Source organism: Oncorhynchus nerka, linkage group LG3 (assembly GCF_034236695.1).
Source record: "Oncorhynchus nerka isolate Pitt River linkage group LG3, Oner_Uvic_2.0, whole genome shotgun sequence".
NCBI classification, from domain to species: domain Eukaryota; kingdom Metazoa; phylum Chordata; class Actinopteri; order Salmoniformes; family Salmonidae; genus Oncorhynchus; species Oncorhynchus nerka.
Window position 1 is genome coordinate 3,838,012 of NC_088398.1, and position 23,455 is coordinate 3,861,466.

General features: G+C 47.6%; 1 protein-coding gene across 2 annotated transcripts in view; it reads left to right on the top strand.

Moving 5' to 3' along the window:
• Window positions 1-23,455, top strand: part of LOC115125283 (ADAMTS-like protein 4) — a 99,275-nt gene that overhangs the window by 38,370 nt on the left and 37,450 nt on the right. For both annotated transcript variants that reach the window (XM_065007183.1, XM_065007191.1), the window contains exons 5-6: window positions 12,574-12,673; window positions 20,777-20,916. In XM_065007183.1, the coding sequence (XP_064863255.1) occupies window positions 12,574-12,673; window positions 20,777-20,916 (240 nt within the window). The remainder of the gene's footprint in view (window positions 1-12,573; window positions 12,674-20,776; window positions 20,917-23,455) is intronic.

The following is a 23,455-nucleotide window of genomic DNA, read 5'->3' on the forward strand; positions in this document are numbered from 1 at the left end:
AAACATGCTTTATCATTAGCCAGGTCAGAATAGTTAGAACAGTTAGGAAGCTGACCAACAGATTACACATAAACCCACCTGGAAGTGTGTGAGTTGTTTGTGTGTATCTTTGTCTGTTTCTGTGTGTTATTGAGTTGATATGTACAGCTGTTTAGTGATGTGAGGCCCTGGACAGGCTGAGAGGACTAGGGGCCATTCCCAGGTGGGCAATCCCTGTTCCGTCACCTAGATGATCCGTGTGAAAACAGCTGCAGAGGAAGGTTCCCAAGAATGTCTGTTCCCCTAAGGAGTTAACTAGGGCACACCCAGGAGGGTTTGTGTGGTCAACAATAGCTTTCACAGTGGAATGTTCTGTGTGCTCAAGACTTAGCGTTTGTGTGTTTACAGAACTTCTGTGTTTTGCTGTTTATGGGCATTCCAATAGTGTTTTTCTGTCTGTGTTTGTAGAAGTGCAGTTGATTGGTCTGTCAGTGTGGGCATCCTCTCTGTCCTCTGTACTGTGTGGCACAGCGGAGGTTGTTGAAGGGAGGACGGCTCATAGTAATGCCTGGAATGGAGTCAATGGAATAGTCCTCCCCTCAGCACCCTCCACTGGTGTGGCAGTAAGAGTAGACCTCAGTAGTACAAAGCCCCTGGGCCTTGGGGAGGGAGACCCTGGTTGATTTCCCTCTCACTAATGGCCCTATTCATTACAGACAGACCCTCCCCTCCTTCTCCTTCTCACCCTTCGTCCCCTCCTCCCTCCTCCCTCCTTCTCCCCCCTCGACTCCCCTCCTCCCCCTCCATCCTATTTCTCACCCATCTTCTCCCTTCTCCCCCTCCTCTCTCCTCCCCTCCAGTAAAACACACCTGTAACTCCCTCCTCCCCTCCAGTAAGACACACCTGTAACTCCCCCTCCCCTCCAGTAAAACACACCTGTAACTCCCCCTCCTCCCCTCCAGTAAAACACACCTGTAACTCCCCCTCCTCCCCTCCAGTAAAACACACCTGTAACTCCCTCCTCCCCTCCAGTAAAACACACCTGTAACTCCCTCCTCCCCCAGTAAAACACACCTGTAACTCCCCTCCTCCCTCCAGTAAAACACACCTGTAACTCCCTCCTCCCTCCAGTAAAACACACCTGTAACTCCCTCCTCCCCCCAGTAAAACACACCTGTAACTCCCTCTTCCTCCAGTAAAACACACCTGTAACTCTCTCCTCCCCTCCAGTAAAACACACCTGTAACTCTCTCCTCCCCTCCAGTAAAACACACCTGTAACTCTCTCCTCCCCTCCAGTAAAACACACCTGTAACTCCCTCCTCCCTCCAGTAAAACACACCTGTAACTCCCTCCTCCCTCCAGTAAAACACACCTGTAACTCCCTCCTCCCCTCCAGTAAAACACACCTGTAACTCCCTCCTCCCCTCCAGTAAAACACACCTGTAACTCCCTCCTCCCCTCCAGTAAAACACACCTGTAACTCCCTCCTCCCCTCCTGTAACTTAGCTTACTGTAACTTACTCCCTCTGTCTTTCATTTGCTCACACAACTACTGCCATGCATCCACTCTCTCTTTCCTTCTCTCTTTCTTCTACCTATTCATTACAGACCCCCTATCCTCCTCCTATCCTCCCCCTTTGCCCAGCTCTAAAGCACAGCACACCTATAACTTTCACTGGCCTACAACAATATTCTCTGGCTCTCTCACAGGTCTATTCAGTAGCTATTACTCTCTCCCCTTTACCCTTCTCACTCCTTCTCCCCCTTTCTCCTCCCCCAGTAGTAAAACATACCTCAGACTTTAACTGCTCTACTAGAATGGTCTTCACTCTCTCTGTCTTTCACCAGTCTATAGAACTACAGTGACTTGTATCTTTCACCAGTCTATAGAACTACAGTGACTTGTATCTTTCACCAGTCTATAGAACTACAGTGACTTGTATCTTTCACCAGTCTGTATAACTACAGTGACTTGTATCTTTCACCAGTCTATAGAACTACAGTGACTTGTATCTTTCACCAGTCTATAGAACTACAGTGACTTGTATCTTTCACCAGTCTATAGAACTACAGTGACTTGTATCTTTCACCAGTCTATAGAACTACAATGACTTGTATCTTTCACCAGTCTATAGAACTACAGTGACTTGTTGTATCTTTCAACAGTCTATAGAACTACAGTGACTTGTATCTTTCAGTCTATAGAACTACAGTGACTTGTATCTTTCCGTCTATAGAACTACAGTGACTTGTATCTTTCAGTCTATAGAACTACAGTGACTTGTATCTTTCACCAGTCTATAGAACTACAGTGACTTGTATCTTTCACCAGTCTATAGAACTACAGTGACTTGTATCTTTCACCAGTCTATAGAACTACAGTGACTTGTATCTTTCACCAGTCTATAGAACTCCAGTGACTTGTATCTTTCACCAGTCTATAGAACTCCAGTGACTTGAATCTTTCACCAGTCTATAGAACTACAGTGACTTGAATCTTTCACCAGTCTATAGAACTACAGTGACTTGTATCTTTCACCAGTCTATAGAACTACAGTGACTTGAATCTTTCACCAGTCTGTAGAACTACAGTGACTTGAATCTTTCACCAGTCTGTAGAAGAATGTGAACCCTTTGGAAATACCTGGATTTCTGCATAAATTGGTCATAAAACTTGATCTGATCTTCATCTAGGTCATGACAATAGACAAACACAGTCTGCTTAAACTAATAACACACAAACAATTATACGTTTTCATGTCTTTATTGAACACACTGTGTAAACATTCACAGTGCAGGGTGGAAAAAGTATGTGATCCCTTGGATTTAATAACTGGTTGACCCTCCTTTGTCAGCAATAACCTCAACCAAACGTTTTCTGTAGTTGCGGATCAGACCTGCACAACAGTCAGGAGGAATTTTGGGCCATCCCTCTTTACAAAACTGTTTCAGTTCGGCAATATTCTTGGGATGTCTGGTGTGAACTACTCTCTTGAGGTCATGCCACAGCATCTCAATTGGGTTGAGTTCAGGACTCTGACTGGGCCACTCCAGAAGGCGTATTTTCTTCTGTTGAAGCCATTCTGTTCTTGATTTACTTCTGTGTTTTGGGTCGTTGTCCTGTTTTATCACCCAACTTCTGTTGAGCTTCAATTGGAGGACAGATAGCCTAACATTCTCCTTCAAAATGTCTTGATTAACTTGGTAACTCATTTTTCGGTCGGTGATAGCAAGCTGTCCAGGCCCTGCAGCAGCCAGCAAAGCAGCCCCAAACCATGATACTCCCTCCACCATGCTTTACAGTTGGGATTAGGTTTTGATGTTTGTGTGCTGTGCCTTTTTCTCTCCACACACAGTGTTGTGTGTTCCATCCTTCCAAACAAATCAACTGTAGTTTCATCTCTCCACAGAATATTTTGCCAGTAGCGCTGTGGAACATCCAGGTGCACTTTTGCAAACGTCATACGTGCAGCAATGTTTTTTTTTGGACAGCGGTGGCTTCTTCTGTGGTGTCCTCCCATGAACACCATTCCAGAGATTTCTGTAAGTCTTTAGCTAACACTCTAGGATTCTTCTTAACCTCATTGAGCATTCTGCACTGTGCTCTTGCAGTCATCTTTGCAGGAGGACGGCCACTCCTAGGGAGAGTAGCAACAGTGCTGAACTTTCTACATTTATTGACAATTTGTCTTACCGTGGACTGATGAACATCAAGGCTTTTAGAGATACTTTTGTGAACCTTTCCAGATTTATGCAAGTCAACAATTCTTAATCTTAGGTATTCTGAGATCTCTTTTGTTTGAGGCATGGTTTACATCAGCAAATTGTCATGCCCTGACCATAGAGAGCCTGTTATTCTCTATGTTGGTTTGGTCAGGGTGTAACTAGGGTGGGTCATCTAGGTCATTTGTATATCTATGTTGGCCTGATATGGTTCCCATTCAGAGGCAGCTGTTTATCGTTGTCTCTGATTGGGGATCATATTTAGGTAGCCATTTTCCCCATTGTGTTTGTGTTTGTGGGATCTTGTTGCCTGTCAGCACTATTTGTACAGCTTCACGTTTCGTTCGTTGATTTTGTTGATTGTGTTCGGTGTTCTTTTATTAAAAGGAAAATGTACGCCTACCACGCTGCACCTTGGTTCATTCCTTATAACGAACGTGACACCAATGCTTCTTGTGAATAGAAAACTCACATTTTATAAGTGTTTTTTTATAGGGAAAGGAAGCTCTAACCAACATCTCCAATCTTGTTTCATTGATTGGACTCCAGGTTAGCTGACTCCTGACTCCAATTAGCTTTTGGAGCAGTCATTAGCCTAGGAGTTCACATACTTTTTCCAACCTACACTGTGAATGTTTACATTATGTATTCAATATAGACAAGAAAAATACATGTGTTTGTCTATTGTTGTGACCTAGATGAAGATCCAATCAAATTTGATGACCAATTGATGCAGAAATGCAGGTCATTCCAAAGGGTTCACATACATTTCTTGCCACTGTAGACTTGTTGTGAGAAGATTCCGTAGATCACTGAAGTTCTGTGTTATTCTAGGAATGTTTCTGTTCCATGTTTCTGACGTCTGTAACAGTTGATTTATTACACCCTTCTTCTTTCATTTCCCCATTGCCTCTCTTTCTCCTCTTTCTTCAGTTTCAATACTGTCACAAAACCCTCACTCTCTTTCTCCTCTTTCTTCAGTTTCAATACTGTCACAACTCTCTCTCTCTTTCTCCTCTTTCTTCAGTTTCAATACTGTCACAAAACTCTCACTCTTTCTCTCCTCCCCCTGTCACTTTACCCCTCCCTTTTCCATCTATTCATTCACCCCTGTATTCAGACTCTCCCAAGCAATGTAGATATAGAGAAACGTATAACCCTGCCTACACACGCACGCAGGCAAACAAACACGCACACACACGCACACACACAAGTGCGCACCCACACACACACACACACATGCATGCACGCAAGCACACACACGCACACATATACAGTTAAAAGGAAAAAAATATGCATTCCCTTACAATTCCACAGACCCTCTCTGCTGCTCATAAAACACATAGTAAACTCATAGTACACACACATTCTACACATTGAATTTCTCACTCCCTATTCAGTCACTTAGCCTCCCTCTGTTTTACACACACTAAACGCTATAAGAAGAGAACCATGTAACTCCTGCCTGCAGTACCTAGACAATAACACATACATGACAACACACCCTTTCTCTTTCTGACTGTTTCTCTAGCCTCCATCTATTCATTAGGCTCTTCTCCTCCATTCACTGTTCTTTACTGTTTATACACACACACACACACTGAAGCACCCACAATCCATTGTATGAACCTTTTGAACGTATTTTTCACACATTCTCTCATTGACATAAACAGTCACGGGTTATTTTTTTAAACTGGTGGTGTACGTGCGTATGTGTGTGAGTGTGTGAGTGTGTATGTTCACTTGACTGTCCAGATGAGTAGAGTGTCTTTTTAAACTTTCCAGCTGTTGGTGACAGCTGTGTGACTGGAAGAAGGAGAGAGAGGGCGAGAGAACAAAAGAGAGAAGAGGGAGAGGAGAGAGAAAGAAAGAGGGGAAGAAAGAGAGGAGAGAGAGAGGGGAGAGTGGAAGAAAGAGAGGAGAGAGAGAGAGAAGAAAGAGAGGAGAGAGAGAGAGAGAGAAGATAGAGGGGAGAGTGGAAGAAAGAGAGGGGAGAGTGGAAGAAAGAGAGGGGAGAGTGAGAGGAGAGAGTGGAAGAAAGAGAGGAGAGAGTGGAAGAAAGAGGGGAGAGAGTGGAAGAGGAGAGAGTGGAAGAAAGAGAGAAGAGAGAGAAGATAGAGAGGAGAGAGTGGAAGAAAGAGAGGAGAGAGTGGAAGAAAGAGAGGAGAGAGCAAGAGGAGAGTGGAAGAGAGAGTAGAAGAAAGAGAGGAGAGAGTGGAAGAAAGAGAGGGAGAGAGGAAGAAAGAGAGAGTGGAAGATAGAGAGGAGAGAGTGGAAGAAAGAGAGGAGAGAGTTAAAGAAAGAGGAGAGAGTGGAAGAAAGAGAGGAGAGAGTGGAAGAAAGAGGAGAGAGTGGAAGAAAGAGGAGAGAGAGATTGGAAGAAAGAGAGGAGAGAGAGGAGAGAGTGGAAGAAAGAGAGGAGAGAGAGAGGAGAGAGTGGAAGAAAGAGAGGAGAGAGAGGAGAGAGTGGAAGAAAGAGAGAGAGAGAGGAGAGAGTGGAAGAAAGAGAGGAGAGAGAGAAGAGAGAGGAGAGAGTGGAAGAAAGAGAGGAGATAGAGGAGAGAGTGGAAGAAAGAGAGGAGAGAGAGGAGAGAGTGGAAGAAAGAGAGGAGAGAGAGGAGAGAGTGGAAGAAAGAGTGGAAGAAAGAGAGGAGAGAGTGGAAGAAAGAGGGGAGAGAGTGGAAGAGAGGAGAGAGTGGAAGAAAGAGAGAAGAGAGAGAAGATAGAGAGGAGAGAGTGGAAGAAAGAGAGGAGAGAGTGGAAGAAAGAGAGGAGAGAGCAAGAGGAGAGTGGAAGAGAGAGTAGAAGAAAGAGAGGAGAGAGTGGAAGAAAGAGAGGAGAGAGTGGAAGAAAGAGAGAGAGTGGAAGATAGAGAGGAGAGAGTGGAAGAAAGAGAGGAGAGAGTTAAAGAAAGAGGAGAGAGTGGAAGAAAGAGAGGAGAGAGTGGAAGAAAGAGGAGAGAGTGGAAGAAAGAGAGGAGAGAGATTGGAAGAAAGAGAGGAGAGAGAGGAGAGAGTGGAAGAAAGAGAGGAGAGAGAGGAGAGAGTGGAAGAAAGAGAGGAGAGAGAGAGGAGAGAGTGGAAGAAAGAGAGGAGAGAGAGGAGAGAGGAGAGAGTGGAAGAAAGAGAGGAGAGAGAGAAGAGAGAGGAGAGAGGGAAGAAAGAGAGGAGATAGAGGAGAGAGGAAGAAAGAGAGGAGAGAGAGGAGAGAGTGGAAGAAAGAGAGGAGAGAGAGAGAGAGTGGAAGAAAGAGGAGAGAGAGAAGAGAGAGGAGAGAGTGGAAGAAAGAGAGGAGAGAGAGAAGAGAGAGGAGAGAGTGGAAGAAAGAGAGGAGAGAGAGGAGAGAGTGGAAGAAAGAGAGGAGAGAGAGGAGAGAGTGGAAGAAAGAGAGAAGAGAGAGGAGAGAGTGGAAGAAAGAGAGGAGAGAGAGAAGATAGAGAGGAGAGAGAGAAGATAGAGACGATAGAGAGGAGAGAGTGGAAGAAAGAGAGGAGAGAGAGGGGAAAGTGGAAGAAAGAGAGGAGAGAGAGAGAGAGAGAAGAGAGGAGAGAGAGAGAGTGAGAGGAGAGAGTGGAAGAAAGAGAGGAGAGAGTGGAAGAAAGAGGGGAGAGAGTGGAAGAGAGGAGAGAGTGGAAGAGAGAGAAGATAGAGGAGAGAGTGGAAGAAAGAGTGGAGAGTGGAAGAAAGAGAGAGAGAGAAGATAGAGTGGAAGAAAGAGAGGAGAGAGAGAAGAGAGAGGAGAGAGTGGAAGAAAGAGAGGAGAGAGAGAAGAGAGAGGAGACAGTGGAAGAAAGAGAGGAGACAGTGGAAGAAAGAGAGAGAGAGTGGAAGAAAGAGGAGAGAGTGGAAGAAAGGAGAGAGAAGAAAGAGAGGAGAGAGAGAAAGATAGCGAGGAGAGTGGAAGAAAGAGGAGAGAGAGAAGATAGAGTGGAAGAAAGAGAGGAGAGAGAGAAGAGAAGATAGAGAGAGGTAGAGTGGAAGAAAGAGAGAGAGAGAGAAGATAGCGAGGAGAGAGTGGAAGAAAGAGGAGAGAGAGAGAGAAGATAGAGGAGAGAGTGGAAGAAAGAGAGGAGAGAGAGAAGATAGAGGAGAGAGTGGAAGAAAGAGAGGAGAGAGAGTGGAAGAAAGAGAGGAGAGAGAGAGAGAAGATAGAGAGAGAGAACATAGAGAGAAGATGGAGTGGAAGAGAGGAGAGAGGAGAAGATAGCGAGGAGAGAGTGGAAGAAAGAGAGGAGAGAGTGGAAGAAAGAAGAGAGAGTGGAAGAAAGAGAGGAGAGAGAGAGAGAGAGTGGAAGAAAGATGGAGAGGAGAGAGGAGAGCGTGGAAGAAAGAGAGGAGAGAGAGAAGATAGCGAGGAGAGAGAGAGGAGAGAGTGGAAGAAAGAGAGGAGAGAGAGGAGAGAGTGGAAGAAAGAGAAGAGAGAGGAGAGAGTGGAAGAAAGAGAGGAGAGAGAGAAGATAGAGAGGAGAGAGAGAAGATAGAGACGATAGAGAGGAGAGAGTGGAAGAAAGAGAGGAGAGAGAGGGGAAAGTGGAAGAAAGAGAGGAGAGAGAGAGAGAGAGAAGAAAGAGAGGAGAGAGAGAGAGAGTGAGAGGAGAGAGTGGAAGAAAGAGAGGAGAGAGTGGAAGAAAGAGGGGAGAGAGTGGAAGAGAGGAGAGAGTGGAAGAGAGAAGATAGAGAGGAGAGAGTGGAAGAAAGAGTGGAGAGTGGAAGAAAGAGAGAGAGAGAAGATAGAGTGGAAGAAAGAGAGGAGAGAGAGAAGAGAGAGGAGAGAGTGGAAGAAAGAGAGGAGAGAGAGAAGAGAGAGGAGACAGTGGAAGAAAGAGAGGAGAGAGTGGAAGAAAGAGGAGAGAGTGGAAGAAAGGAGAGAGTGGAAGAAAGAGAGGAGAGAGAGAGAAGATAGCGAGGAGAGAGTGGAAGAAAGAGGAGAGAGAGAGAAGATAGAGTGGAAGAAAGAGAGGAGAGAGAGAAGAGAAGATAGAGAGAAGGTAGAGTGGAAGAAAGAGAGGAGAGAGAGAAGATAGCGAGGAGAGAGTGGAAGAAAGAGGAGAGAGAGAGAGAAGATAGAGGAGAGAGTGGAAGAAAGAGAGGAGAGAGTGGAAGAAAGAGAGGAGAGAGAGAGAGAAGATAGAGAGAGAGAACATAGAGAGAAGATGGAGTGGAAGAGAGGAGAGAGGGAGAAGATAGCGAGGAGAGAGTGGAAGAAAGAGAGGAGAGAGTGGAAGAAAGAAGAGAGAGTGGAAGAGAGAGGAGACAGTGGAAGAAAGAGAGGAGAGAGTGGAAGAAAGAGGAGAGAGTGGAAGAAAGGAGAGAGTGGAAGAAAGAGAGGAGAGAGAGAGAAGATAGCGAGGAGAGAGTGGAAGAAAGAGGAGAGAGAGAGAAGATAGAGTGGAAGAAAGAGAGGAGAGAGAGAAGAGAAGATAGAGAGAAGGTAGAGTGGAAGAAAGAGAGGAGAGAGAGATAGCGAGGAGAGAGTGGAAGAAAGAGGAGAGAGAGAGAGAAGATAGAGGAGAGAGTGGAAGAAAGAGAGGAGAGAGTGGAAGAAAGAGAGGAGAGAGAGAGAGAGAGAGATAGAGAGAGAGAACATAGAGAGAAGATGGAGTGGAAGAGAGGAGAGAGGGAGAAGATAGCGAGGAGAGAGTGGAAGAAAGAGAGGAGAGAGTGGAAGAAAGAAGAGAGAGTGGAAGATAGAGGAGAGAGTGGAAGATAGAGGAGAGAGTGGAAGAAAGAGAGGAGAGAGAGAGGAGAGAGTGGAAGAAAGATGGAGAGGAGAGAGGACAGCGTGGAAGAAAGAGAGGAGAGAGAGAAGATAGCGAGGAGAGAGAGAGGAGAGAGTGGAAGAAAGAGAGGAGAGAGAGAGCGAGAAGAAAGAGAGGAGAGAGTGGAAGAAAGAGAGGAGAGAGTGGAAGAAATAGAGAAGATAGAGAGGTGAGAGTGGAAGAAAGAGGAGAGGATGGAAGAAAGAGAGGAGAGAGTGGAAGATAAAGAGGAGAGAGCGGAAGAAAGAGAGGAGAGAGCGAGAAGATAGCGAGGAGAGAGAGAGGAGAGAGTGGAAGAAAGAGAGGAGAGAGAGGAAGAAGGAGAGGAGAGAGAGAGAAGATAGAGAGGAGATAGTGGAAGAAAGAGGAGAGAGGAGAGAGAGTGGAAGAAAGAGAGGAGACAGTGGAAGAAAGAGGAGAGAGTGGAAGAAAGAGGAGAGAGTGGAATAAAGAGAGGAGAGAGAGAGAAGATATAGAGGAGAGTGGAAGAAAGAGAGGAGACAGTGGAAGATAGCGAGGAGAGAGAGAGGAGAGCGTGGAAGAAAGAGAGGAGAGCGTGGAAGAAAGAGAGGAGACAGTGGAAGATAGCGAGGAGAGAGTGGAAGAAAGAGAGGAGAGAGTGGAAGAAAGAGAGGAGAGAGTGGAAGAAAGAGAGGAGAGAGAGAGAGAAGATAGCGAGGAGAGAGTGGAAGAAAGAGGAGAGAGAAGAGAGAGGAGAGAGTGGAAGAAAGAGAGGAGAGAGTGGAAGATAGAGGAGAGAGAGAGAGAGAAGATAGAGAGGAGAGAGTGGGAGAAAGAGAGGAGAGCGAGAGAGAGAAGAGAGAGGAGAGAGTGGAAGAAAGAGAGGGGAGAGAGAGAGAAGATAGCGAGGAGAGAGAGAGAGGAGAGAGTGGAAGAAAGAGAGGAGAGAGAGAGAAGAAAGAGAGGAGAGAGTGGAAGAAAGAGAGGAGAGAGAGAGAGAAGATAGAGAGGAGAGAGTGGAAGAAAGAGAAGAGAGAGAGAGAAGATAGAAAGGTGAGAGTGGAAGAAAGAGGAGAGGGTGGAAGATATAGAGGAGAGAGCGGAAGATAGAGAGGAGAGAGCGGAAGATAGAGAGGAGAGAGCGGAAGATAGAGGAGAGAGCGGAAGAAAGAGAGGAGAGGGAGAGAAGATAGCGAGGAGAGAGAGAGGAGAGAGTGGAAGAAAGAGGAGAGAGAGGAAGAAAGAGAGGAGAGAGAGAGAAGATAGAGAGGAGAGAGTGGAAGAAAGAGAGGAGAGAGTGGAAGAAAGAGAGGAGACAGTGGAAGATAGCGAGGAGAGAGTGAGAGAGAGATCAAATACTTATGTCATGCAATAAAATGCAAATTAATTACTTAAAAATCATACAATGTGATTTTCTGGATTTTTGTTTTAGATTCTGTCTCTCACAGTTGAAGTGTACCTATGATAAAATTACAGACCTCTACATGCTTTGCAAGTAGGAAAACCTGCAAAATCGGCAGTGTATCAAATACTTGTTCTCCCCACTGTAGGCCTAACGGTATGTCGGAATTCAGTATACATAAAGATGGTAGGTAACTTACCGGTTGTTATTTCTGAATGTACGGATGATAGATGCAACCGTGTAGCAGCTCAGGTTGGGCTGAGCTCTCTGCCCAGCCTCCCTCATACTCAATCCATGGTTGAGCACATGGTCAACCAATGTGGCCCTGATCTGAGACAACTGTCCGTCCGTCCTCCTCCTCCTCCTTCACCTCTAGCTCTTGCTTCACCATTGACTTCCATTTTCCTCCACAACAGGAGAGCTCATCTGTGGCCTTTTATAGTGCTAAAGCTCTGATTTCTAAGTGAACAATTCAGCAGCGTTTACACCTGTGAGGTGTGGCTGTTGCCAATTGGTGTATAGAGCTTGGTATTGTGATTGGAGTTGCTTTCCAAAGGGACTAAAGATAATTTAACGTTTAATGTTGTGCCTAACGTAGAAAACTGTGTGTAGTGTTTTGCAAAATGTTTGATATAGAATTGAAAAGTGTAAAGCAGGAATTGTGCTTGCAATTTTGCAGACTTGGTTTCAGGGATTTGGTACATGAGTTTCAGGTTTCGGTCATTGCGTTCCAAGTTCCAGTTTTAGTGTGTAAACAATTGGGAAAAACAGTAATTCTGACTATTTTGAGGAAGTGTTTACTGGCTACGGCGTCTCAAGATGGACAAACAGTACCTTTGCAGTTTTTTCTAAATTTGAACGCAAAGGTCTTTTAAGGGAGTACGAGAGCACCTATGTTTGGTCCTCGGCTAGGTGAAGGCTGAACCGAAGCATGCCGACGGCTTCAGGCCTTTCTAGTATTAACACCGTGAGTAAGTACTGTCACTTAGTAACTGAACTCCTTCTGCCCTCTTTATTAGTGCTTTGTGTGTGTGTGTCCCTCTGGGGGTTAAAGTGATTTACAGGTGGTACTATGATCTTCACTGTTCCTCTATTGGAGAAATATATCAGGTGTGCAGGGTTAGACTCCAACTGTAGTTTCACTCTCCTCACTCCCTTCAGAATGCTCAAACTGTCTCCAGTACTTCTCTATTGGCCTGACTCGCACGTGCATAGACACACACACACACACACACACACACACACACACACACACACACACACACTCAGACATACAGCTCAGTGTTGGATAGAAAAGCTGGGTGGATTTATGTGTGTGTGGCTGATCCCAGAGAGTCTATTATTTCCATATGCTGCTTAGTGCATCGGCCCACTGTCAGAGCGATCATGAGACAATGGTGTGTGTGTGTGTGTGTGTGTGTGTGTGTGTGTGTGTGTGTGTGTGTGTGTGTGTGTGTGTGTGTGTGTGTGTGTCTGACTAATACCTCTCTCCCATTTTATGCTTGCCCTCTTAATTTGTATGACTCTCTCTCTCATCTCTTCTTCTCTGTTTCTCCATCCACCTAGTGTACTAGCCAGCCTTAGGGTTGGGCATGATATTATAGCCTCAATTGTCAATACTTGAGATCTACAATACTGACATGTACTTGTCCCTCCCTCCCTCCCTCCTCCCTCCCTCCCTCCCTCCCTCCCTCCCTCCCTCCCTCCCCTCCCTCCCCCTCCCTCCCTCCCTCCCTCTGTCTGTCAGGTATGTGTAGGAGGTGCAGACTCCAGAGCAGAGCAGTGCGCTTCCTACAACAACCAGGAGTTTATGGGCAGACTGTACGACTGGGAACCTTTCACTCAGGGTAAGTTACACACACACACACACACACACACACACACACACACACACACACACACACACACACACACACAGAGACAGACACAGACACACACATGCACACACACCTGTTAATGTGTATGTAGTTGTTGTGTATATGATTGTTTAAGTAAGACCATTGTTTAGGTGTTTGACAAACCTCCCCTGGCCTGCCCAATCCACTGCAACTCACAATCGGATTGGTGGTTCCAGATATATTTTGGAAGGTGCTATAAAAAGAGAGGAGGGAGAGAAGTAAGGAGGGAAGGAGGGAGAGAGAGAGGGGGGAGGGAGGGAGAGGAGGGAGAGAGAGAGACACACAACCTACAGAGCCCCAGGACAGCACAATTAGACCCAACCAAATCATGAGAAAACAAAAAGATAATTACTTGACACATTGGAAAGAATTCACAAAAAAACAGAGCAAACTAGAATGCTATTTGGCCCTAAACAGAGAGTACACAGCGGCAGAATACCTGACCACTGTGACTGACCCAAAATTAAGGAAAGCTTTGACTATGTACAGACTCAGTGAGCATAGCCTTGCTATTGAGAAAGGCCGCCGTAGGCAGACATGGCTGTCAAAAGAAGACAGGCTATGTGCTCACTGCCCACAAAATGAGGTGGAAACTGAGCTGCATGATGAGAGCCATGGTCAGGGTAGGGCTGATCTATGTTGAGATAGAGTCATGGTCAGGGTAGGTCTGATCTATGTGGACTGAGGCTGTATAGCTATGATGAGAGTCATGGTCAGGTAAGTGCTGATCTATGTGGACTGAGGCTGTATAGCTATGATGAGAGTCATGGTCAGGTAAGTGCTGATCTATGTGGACTGAAGCTGTGTAGCTATGATTAGAGCCATGGTCAGGGTAGGACTGATCTATGTTGAGATAGAGTCATGGTCAGGGTAGGTCTGATCTATGTGGACTGAGGCTGTATAGCTATGATGAGAGTCATGGTCAGGTAAGTGCTGATCTATGTTGAGATAGAGTCATGGTCAGGGTAGGACTGATCTATGTTGAGATAGAGTCATGGTCAGGGTAGGTCTGATCTATGTGGACTGAGGCTGTATAGCTATGATGAGAGTCATGATCAGGGTAGGACTGATCTATGTTGAGATAGATCAGACCTACCCTGACCATGACTCTATCTCAACATAGATCAGCCCTACCCTGACCATGGCTCTCATCATAGCTACACAGCTTCAGTCCACATAGATCAGACCTTACCTGACCATGACGCTCAACATAGATATACAGACTCAGTCCACATAGATCAGTCCTACCATGACCATGACTCTCAACATAGATATACAGCCTCAGTCCACATAGATCAGACCTACGCTGACCATGACTCTCTCGCAACATAGATCAGTCCTACCCTGACCATGGCTCTCATCATAGCTACACAGCTTCAGTCCACATAGATCAGCCCTTACCTGACCATGACTCTCAACATAGATATACAGCCTCAGTCCACATAGATCAGACCTACGCTGACCATGACTCTCTCGCAACATAGATCAGTCCTACCCTGACCATGGCTCTCATCATAGCTACACAGCCTCAGTCCACATTGATCAGATCTACCCTGACCATGACTCTATGTGGACTGAGGCTGTATAGCTATGTTGAGAGTCATGGTCAGGTAAGTGCTGATCCATGTGGACTGAAGCTGTGTAGCTATGATGAGAGCCATGGTCAGGGTAGGGCTGATCTATGTGGACTGAGGCTGTATATCTATGTTGAGAGTCATGGTCAGGTAAGTGCTGATCCATGTGGACTGAAGCTGTGTAGCTATGATGAGAGCCATGGTCAGGGTAGGGCTGATCTATGTTGAGATAGAGTCATGGTCAGGGTAGGTCTGATCTATGTTGGCTGAGGCTGTATATCTATGTTGAGAGTCATGGTAGGTCTGATCTATGTGGACTGAGGCTGTATATCTATGTTGAGAGAGAGTCATGGTTAGGGTAGGTCTGATCTATGTGGACTGAGGCTGTATATCTATGTTGAGAGTCATGGTAAGTCTGATCTATGTGGACTGAGGCTGTATATCTATGTTGAGAGAGAGTCATGGTTAGGGTAGGTCTGATCTATGTGGACTGAGGCTGTATATCTATGTTGGGAGAGAGTCATGGTCAGGGTAGGACTGATCTATGTGGACTGAGGCTGTATATCTATGTTGAGAATCATGGTCAGGGTAGGTCTGATCTATGTGGACTGAGACTGCATATCTATGTTGAGAGAGAGTCATGGTAAAGGTAGGTCTGATCTTTGTGGACTGAGGCTGCAGATCTATGTTGAGAGAGAGTCATGGTCAGGGTAGGTCTGATCTATGTGGACTGATGCTGTATATCTATGTTGAGAGAGAGTCATGGTCAGGGTAGGTCTGATCTATGTGGACTGATGCTGTATATCTATGTTCAGAGTCATGGTTAGGGTAGGTCTGATCTATGTGGACTGAGACTGTATATCTATGTTGAGAGAGAGTCGTGGTCAGGGTAGGTCTGATCTATGTGGACTGATGCTGTATATCTATGTTCAGAGTCATGGTTAGGGTAGGTCTGATCTATGTGGACTGAGACTGTATATCTATGTTGAGAGAGAGTCGTGGTCAGGGTAGGTCTGATCTATGTGGACTGAGGCTGTATATCTATGTTGGGAGAGAGCCATGCTAAAGGTAGGTCTGATCTATGTGGACTGAGGCTGTGTATCTATGTTGAGAGAGAGTCATGGTCAGAGTAGGGTTGATCTATGTGGACTGAGGCTGTATATCTATGTTGAGAGAGTCATGGTCAGGGTAGGTCTGATCTATGTGGACTGAGGCTGCATATCTATGTTGAGAGAGAGTCATGGTCAGGGTAGGACTGATCTATGTGGACTGAGGCTGTATATCTATGTTGAGAGTCATGGTCATGGTAGGACTGATCTATGTGGACTGAGGCTGTATATCTATGTTGAGAGTCATGGTCAGGGTAGGGCTGATCTATGTTGACTGAGGCTGTATATCTATGATGAGAGTCATGGTTAGGGAAGGGCTGATCTATGTGGACTGAGCTTATATCTATGTTGAAAGAGTCATGGTCAGGGTAGGACTGGAGAGACAAGCTGTCCAGACAAAGCCTTTCCTCAGGTGTGTGTGTGTGTGTGTGTGTGTGTGTGTGTGTGTGTGTGTGTGTGTGTGTGTGTGTGTGTGTGTGTGTGTGTGTGTGTGTGTGTGTGTGTGTGTGTGTGTGTGTGTGTGTGTGTGTGTGTGTGTGTGTGTGCGTGCGTGCGTGCGTGCGCGCGCGCGCGCGCAGCGTACATATATTTACAGGTGTATATACAGTATGTCCCTTTGCCAACAGACCACTCCACTCACTTCCTCTGTCTACATACTGGACGTCTGTGTTTACTAACTGCTGTTCCTGCTCCACACAACTGAACTCAACATACAGGATATTAGCATGTACCTGACCCTTAAACTAACTTGTAGTGTCAATCAATTATGCTCATCTAAATAGTTATTGTTGATATCACTACATGCTAGCTACACAGTGATTTATTTCATTTCCTTCCAGAATTCAGTCATGACAACATTCACAGCACTAGGATGTGCATGGTGTTCATTCATAGCAGCTGTCCGTCCTGTCTCCCTGTAGCGCTGTCTTAGGCGTCTCACAGTACGGCCATTGCAATTTATTGCCCAGGTCACATCTGCAGTCCTCATGCCTCCCTGCAGAATGCCTAAGGCACGTTCACGCAGATGGGCAGGGACCCTGGGCATCTTTCTTTTTGTTTTTTTCAGTCAGTAGAAAGGCCTCTTTAGTGTCCTAAGTTTTCATAACTGTAACCTTAATTGCCTATCGTCTGTAAGCTGTTAGTGTCTTAATGACCGTTCCACAGGTGTATGTTCATTAATTGTTTATGGTTCATTGAACAAGCATAGGAAACAGTGTTTAAACCCTTTGCAATGAAGATCTGTGTAGTATTTTGGATTTTTCCAAATTATCATTGAAAGACAGGGTCCTGAAAAAGGGATGTTTCTTTTTTTGCTGAGTTTATAAAAGTTAGCATTGTGGTATTGACGTTAGGGTGTGCAGGTGTTTTTTTTGTTGTTTTTTGCAGCTCATCCCCTCTCTGAGTACTCGTCCTCCCCACTTCCTGTCTCGCTGCCTCTCTTTCTCTCTCTCCGGAGTTTGTTTAGGACAGCGATAGCCGGAAAGTATATTTAGACTACGTATGTTTACACTGTCTGAAAACTAAGCTCAGCAGAGAGGGAGGGAGGGAGGGAGGGAGAGAGAGAGGGAGGGAGGGAGAGAGAGAGAGGGAGGGAGAGAGAGGGAGGGAGAGAGAGAGAGGGAGGGAGAGAGAGAGGGGGGAGGAGATGCAGAGTGGATGAGAGAAAGGGAGAGAGAGAGAGGGAGGGGGAGAGGGAGGGAGGGAGGAGGGGGAGGAGATGCAGAGTGGATGAGAGAAAGGGAGGGAGAGAGAGGGAGGGAGGGATGAGGGGAGGTGATGTAGAGTGGATGAGAGAAAGGGAGAGGGAGGGAGAGAGGGAGGGAGGGAGGAGGGGGAGGAGATGCAGAGTGGATGAGAGAAAGGGAGAGAGAGAGGGAGGGAGGGAGAGAGGGAGGGAGAGAGGGAGGGAGGGAGGAGGGGAGGAGATGCAGAGTGGATGAGAGAAAGGGAGAGAGAGAGGAGGGAGGGAGGAGGGGGAGGAGATGCAGAGTTGATGAGAGAAAGGGAGAGAGAGAGGGAGAGGGAGGGAGAGAGGGAGGGGGAGGAGATGCAGAGTGGATGAGAGAAAGGGAGAGAGAGAGGGAGGGAGGGAGGAGGGGGAGGAGATGCAGAGTTGATGAGAGAAAGGGAGAGAGGGAGGGAGAGAGGAGGGGAGGGAGAGAGAGGGAGGGGGAGGAGATGCAGAGTGGATGAGAGAAAGGGAGAGAGAGGGAGGGAGGGAGGAGGGGAGGAGATGCAGAGTTGATGAGAGAAAGGGAGGGAGAGGGGAGAGGGAGGGAGAGGGGAGGGGGAGGAGATGCAGAGTGGATGAGAGAAAGGGAGAGAGGGGAGGGAGGGAGGAGGGAGGAGATGCAGAGTGGATGAGAGAAAGGGAGAGAGGGAGAGGGAGGGAGGAGGGGGAGGAGATGCAGAGTGGATGAGAGAAAGGGAGAGAGAGTACTGCAATGATGAAGGGAAGGAAATATGGATGGGACTCAAATAGAGAAAGATGGTGAGGGAGGGGTGGGAATTCTTCCTTTCCCCCTTTCTCACTCTCTTTCTCTCACTCTCTCTCACACACTCTCTTTCTTTCTCTCTTGCTTTCCCTCTCTCTCTTCACTCTCTCATTCTGTTACTGTCTCCAGTCTAATCTCTCAAAGATAACTACGACTGATAGAGAGAATAAGAGAGGGGGGTGGGAATTCTTCCTTTCCCCCTTTCTCGCTCTCTTTCTCTCACTCTCTCTCTCACACTCTCTTTCTTTCTCTCTTGCTCTCCCTCTCTCTCTTCACTCTCTCATTCTGTTACTGTCTCCAGTCTAATCTCTCAAAGATAACTACGACTGATAGAGAGAACAAGAGAGGGGGGTGGGAATTCTTCCTTTCCCTCTTTCTCGCTCTCTCTCTCTCACTCTCTCTTTTTATCTCTCTTTCTCTATCTCTCTTTTTATCTCTCTCTCTCTCTCTCTCTCTCTCTCTCTCTCTCTCTCTCTTCTCTTTTTATCTCTCTTTCTCTGCCAACTGTGTGGTGTAAAAGTTCCATCTGGAGAATGGAGAGAGGACAGACTGGGAGGATGAATGGGAATGATAAAAGTAGTGGTTAATAGTGATTAATGACAGTTACTCTCTCTTTCCCCTCTTTAATGTACACTTACTGCATAGTGACTGTCAGCACTGTCAGACAGGATAATACAGGAGCTTCTTATAAGAATCTCATCTGTCACATTGATACATCAACATACATTTTCAGAATTTGAATATTTCCATTGGCTTAGCAAAGACCCTCTTTCATAAAGACCCACGGCAACATAGCTAACTAACCCCTCATAGGCTCAGAACAAGCCCCCCGCATGACCACACACAGACACACACACACACCATATTAACCCTTGGGGCCTCTCTCTCTCGCTCTCTTCCTCTCTCTCCCTCTCTCTGTCTCTCTCTCGCTCTGTCTCTCGCTCTATTCCTCTCTATTCCTCTCTCTCCCTCTCTCTCCCTCTCTCTCTCTCTCTCTCTCTCTCTCTCTCTCTCCCCTCTTCCTCTCTCTCTCTCTCTCTCTCTCTCTCCCTCTGTCCCTCTCTCTCTCTCTCTCCCTCTCTCCCTCTCTCTCTCTCTCTCTCGCTCTCTTCCCCTCTCTTCCTCTCCCTCTTCATCTCTCTCTCTCCCTCTCTTCCTCTCCCTCTTCCTCTCTATTTCTCTCCCTCTCGCCCACTCTCTCTCTCCCTCTCTTCCTCTCCCTCTTCATCTCTCTCTCTCCCTCTCTTTCTCTCCCTCTTCATCTCTCTTCTTCTTCTCCCTCTTCCCCTCTCTCTCTCTCTCTCTCTCTCTCTCTCTCTCCCTCCCTCTCTTCCTCTATGTCTCTCTCTCCCTCTCTTCCCCTCTTCCTCTCTATCTCTATCCCTCTTCCTCTCTCTCTCTCTTCCTCTCCCTCTTTCTCTCTTCCTCTTCCTCTCTCTCTCTCTTCCCCTCTCTTTCTCTCTCTCTCTCTCTCCCTTTCTCTCCCTCTCTTCCTCTCTCTCTCTTCCCCTCTCTTTCTCTCTCTCTCTCCCTCTCTTCCTTTCTCTCCCTCTCTTCCTCTCGATCTCTCTCTCTCCCTCTTTTCCCTTCTCTCCCTCTCTTCTCTCTCTCCCTCTCTTCCTCTCTGTTTCTCACTCTCTTCCTCTCTCCCTCTCTCCATTTCTTCCTCTATATCTCTCTCTTCCTCTCTCTCTCCATCCATCTTTCCATCTGTCTGTCTCTATTACACTCTTTCACTCCCCTCCTCTGTCCCTCCATCCTGCTTTTCTTTCAGATTCTCTGATTCTCTAATTTCCTCTTTTTTTATCTACCTCTTTTTCGATCTCTATTTGACCCCATTTCTCATCTTTCTCAGTCTCCTCTTTCTCAGTCGCACCTCTCCTCTGTCCCCCCACTTTCTTTGTCTTTCCCTTTCTACCTGTCCGCCCCTGTCTCTCTCTCTCCTCCTCTATCTCTCTCCCTCCCTCTCTTTCTTTCTCTCTCTCTCTCTCTCTCTCTCTCTCTCTCCTCCTCTATCTCCCTCTTTGTTTCTTTCTCTCTCCCTCTCGCCCACTCTCTCTCTCCCTCTCTTCCTCTCCCTCTTCATCTCTCTCTCTCTCTCTTTCTCTCTCTCTCTCTCTCTCTCTCTCTCTCCTCTATCTCCCTCTCTTTCTCTCTCTCTCCTCCTCTATCTCCCTCTCTTTCTTTCGCACTCTCTCTCTCTCTCTCTCTCTCTCTCCTCTATCTCCCTCTCTTTCTTTCGCTCTCTCTCTCTCTCTTTCTCTCTCCCTCTCTCTCTCTCTCTCCCTCTGTTTCTTTCGCTCTCTCTCTCTCTCTCCTCCTCTATCTCCCTCTCTTTCTTTCGCACCCTCTCTCTCTCTCTCTCCCTCCTCCTCTATCTCTCCCTCTTTCTTTCGCACTCTCTCTCTATCTCTCACCTCCTCTATCTCCCTCTCTTTCTTTCGCACTCTCTCTCTCTCTCTCTCTCTCTCTCCCTCCTTTCTTTCGCACTCTCTCCATCTCCCTCTCTTTCTTTCTCTCTCTCTCTCTCTCTCTCTCTCCTCTATCTCCCTCTCTTTCTTTCGCTCTCTCTCTCCCTCTCTTTCTTTCGCACTCTCTCTGTCTCTCCGTCTCTCTCTCTCTCCGTCTCTCTCCGTCTCTCTCAGTATTCAGGTTGATAGTGGGGTTATGTGGTCTGGCTGGAGTTTCCTGAACATATGGAAAGGAGCTCAGCGCTCAGCTTTATCTTCTCCAAGCCAGATACACACACACACACACACACACACACACACACACACACACACACACACACACACACACACACACACACACACACACAGTATGGAATCATTCTATCGACATGGAATGTGTGTAACACCTCTGTGTGTGTTCCAGTTGGGGTGGAAAAGCAGTGTGAGCTGACGTGTAGGCCGGTTGGATATCGCTTCTACGTGAGTCAGGCAGACAGAGTGAGAGATGGAACACCCTGCGTTAACACCAGCACCAATGACGTGTGTGTGGCCGGGCGCTGCCTGGTAAGTGTGTAGGTTGGGGGTCAACCTGTAATTGTGTGAGGGGGTCAACCTGTAAGTGTGTGAGGGGGTCAAACTGTAAGTGTGTATGTAGGGGGTCAACCTCTAAGTGTGTGAGGGGTCAAACGGTAAGTGTGTGAGGGGGTCAACCTGTAAGTGTGTATGTAGGGGGTCAACCTGTAAGTGTGTCGGTAGGGGTCATCCTGTATGTGTGTAGGTAGGGGTCACCCTGTAAGTGTGTGAGGGGTCAACCTGTAAGTGTGTAGGTAGGGGGTCACCCTGTAAGTGTGTGAGGGGTCAACCTGTAAGTGTGTAGGTAGGGGGTCAACCTGTAAGTGTGTAGGTAGGGGGTCAACCTGTATGTGTGTAGGTAGGGGTCAACCTGTATGTGTGTAGGTAGGGGGTCAACCTGTAAGTGTGTAGGTAGGGGGTCAACCTGTAAGTGTGTAGGTAGGGGTCAACCTGTAAGTGTGTAGGTAGGGGGTCAACCTGTAAGTGTGTAGGTAGGGGGTCAACCTGTAAGTGTGTAGGTAGGGGGTCAACCTGTAAGTGTGTAAGTAGGGGGTCAACCTGTAAGTGTGTAGATAGGGGGTCAACCTGTAAGTGTGTAGATAGGGGGTCAACCTGTCAGTGTGTAGGTAGGGGGTCAACCTGTCAGTGTGTAGGTAGGGGGTCAACCTGTCAGTGTGTAGGTAGGGGGTCAACCTGTCAGTGTGCAGGTAGGGGGTCAACCTGTCAGTGTGCAGATAGGGGGTCAACCTGTCAGTGTGTAGATAGGGGGTCAACCTGTAAGTGTGTAGATAGGGTGTCAACCTGTCAGTGTGCAGATAGGGGGTCAACCTGTCAGTGTGTAGATAGGGGGTCAACCTGTAAGTGTGTAGGTAGGGGGTCAACCTGTCAGTGTGTAGATAGGGGGTCAACCTGTAAGTGTGTAGATAGGGGGTCAACCTGTCAGTGTGTAGATAGGGGGTCAACCTGTAAGTGTGTAGATAGGGGGTCAACCTGTAAGTGTGTAGGTAGGGGGTCAACCTGTCAGTGTGTAGATAGGGGGTCAACCTGTCAGTGTGTAGATAGGGGGTCAACCTGTCAGTGTGTAGATAGGGGGTCAACCTGTAAGTGTGTAGATAGGGTGTATGGATGAGTGTATGAGGGCATCACTATATGTGGTGTTGCAGGATCAGGGTTAAAGCTTCTTTGAAGCCTCTGCTGTAGGGGCTACATCAGAGTTTTCCAACTCCAGTCTTTCAGTACCCGCAACAGTACCCGCAACAGTCCCCCCAACAGTACCCGCAACAGTACCCGCAACAGTACCCGCAACAGTACCCCAACAGTCCCCCCAACAGTACCCGCAACAGTACCCGCAACAGTACCCGCAACAGTACCCCCAACAGTCCCCCCAACAGTACCCGCAACAGTACTCCCAACAGTCCCCCCAACAGTCCCCCCAACAGTACCCGCAACAGTACTCCCAACAGTCCCCCAACAGTACCCGCAACAGTACCACGCAACAGTACCCGCAACAGTACTCCCAACAGTCCCCCCAACAGTACCCGCAACAGTACCCGCAACAGTACTCCCAACAGTACCCCCAACAGTACTCCCAACAGTACTCCCAACAGTCCCCGCAACAGTACCCGCAACAGTACCCTCAACAGTACTCCCAACAGTACCCGCAACAGTACTCCCAACAGTCCCCGCAACAGTACTCCCAACAGTCCCCGCAACAGTACTCCCAACAGTCCCCGCAACAGTACCCGCAACAGTACCCTCAACAGTACTCCCAACAGTCCCCGCAACAGTACCCGCAACAGTACCCTCAACAGTCCCCCCAACAGTACTCCCAACAGTCCCCGCAACAGTACCCGCAACAGTACCCTCAACAGTACTCCCAACAGTACTCCCAACAGTCCCCCCAACAGTACCCGCAACAGTCCCCCCAACAGTACCCGCAACAGTACTCCCAACAGTCCCCGCAACAGTACCCGCAACAGTACCCGCAACAGTCCCCGCAACAGTACCCGCAACAGTCCCCCAACAGTCCCCCAACAGTCCCACCAACAGTACCCGCAACAGTACTCCCAACAGTCCCCGCAACAGTACCCGCAACAGTCCCCGCAACAGTACTCCCAACAGTACCCGCAACAGTCCCCCAACAGTACCCGCAACAGTCCCCCAACAGTACTCCCAACAGTCCCCGCAACAGTCCCCGCAACAGTCCCCGCAACAGTCCCGCAACAGTCCCCGGAACAGTACCCGCAACAGTCCCCGCAACAGTCCCCGCAACAGTCCCCCGCAACAGTCCCCCGCAACAGTCCCCGCAACAGTCCCCGCAACAGTACCCGCAACAGTCCCCCAACAGTACCCTCAACAGTCCCCCAACAGTACCCCCAACAGTACCCGCAACAGTACCCGCAACAAGTACCCTCAACAGTACCCCAACAGTACCCGCAACAGTACCCGCAACCTCCCAACAGTCCCCCAACAGTACCCTCAACAGTCCCCCAACAGTACCCTCAACAGTACCCCCAACAGTACCCCCAAG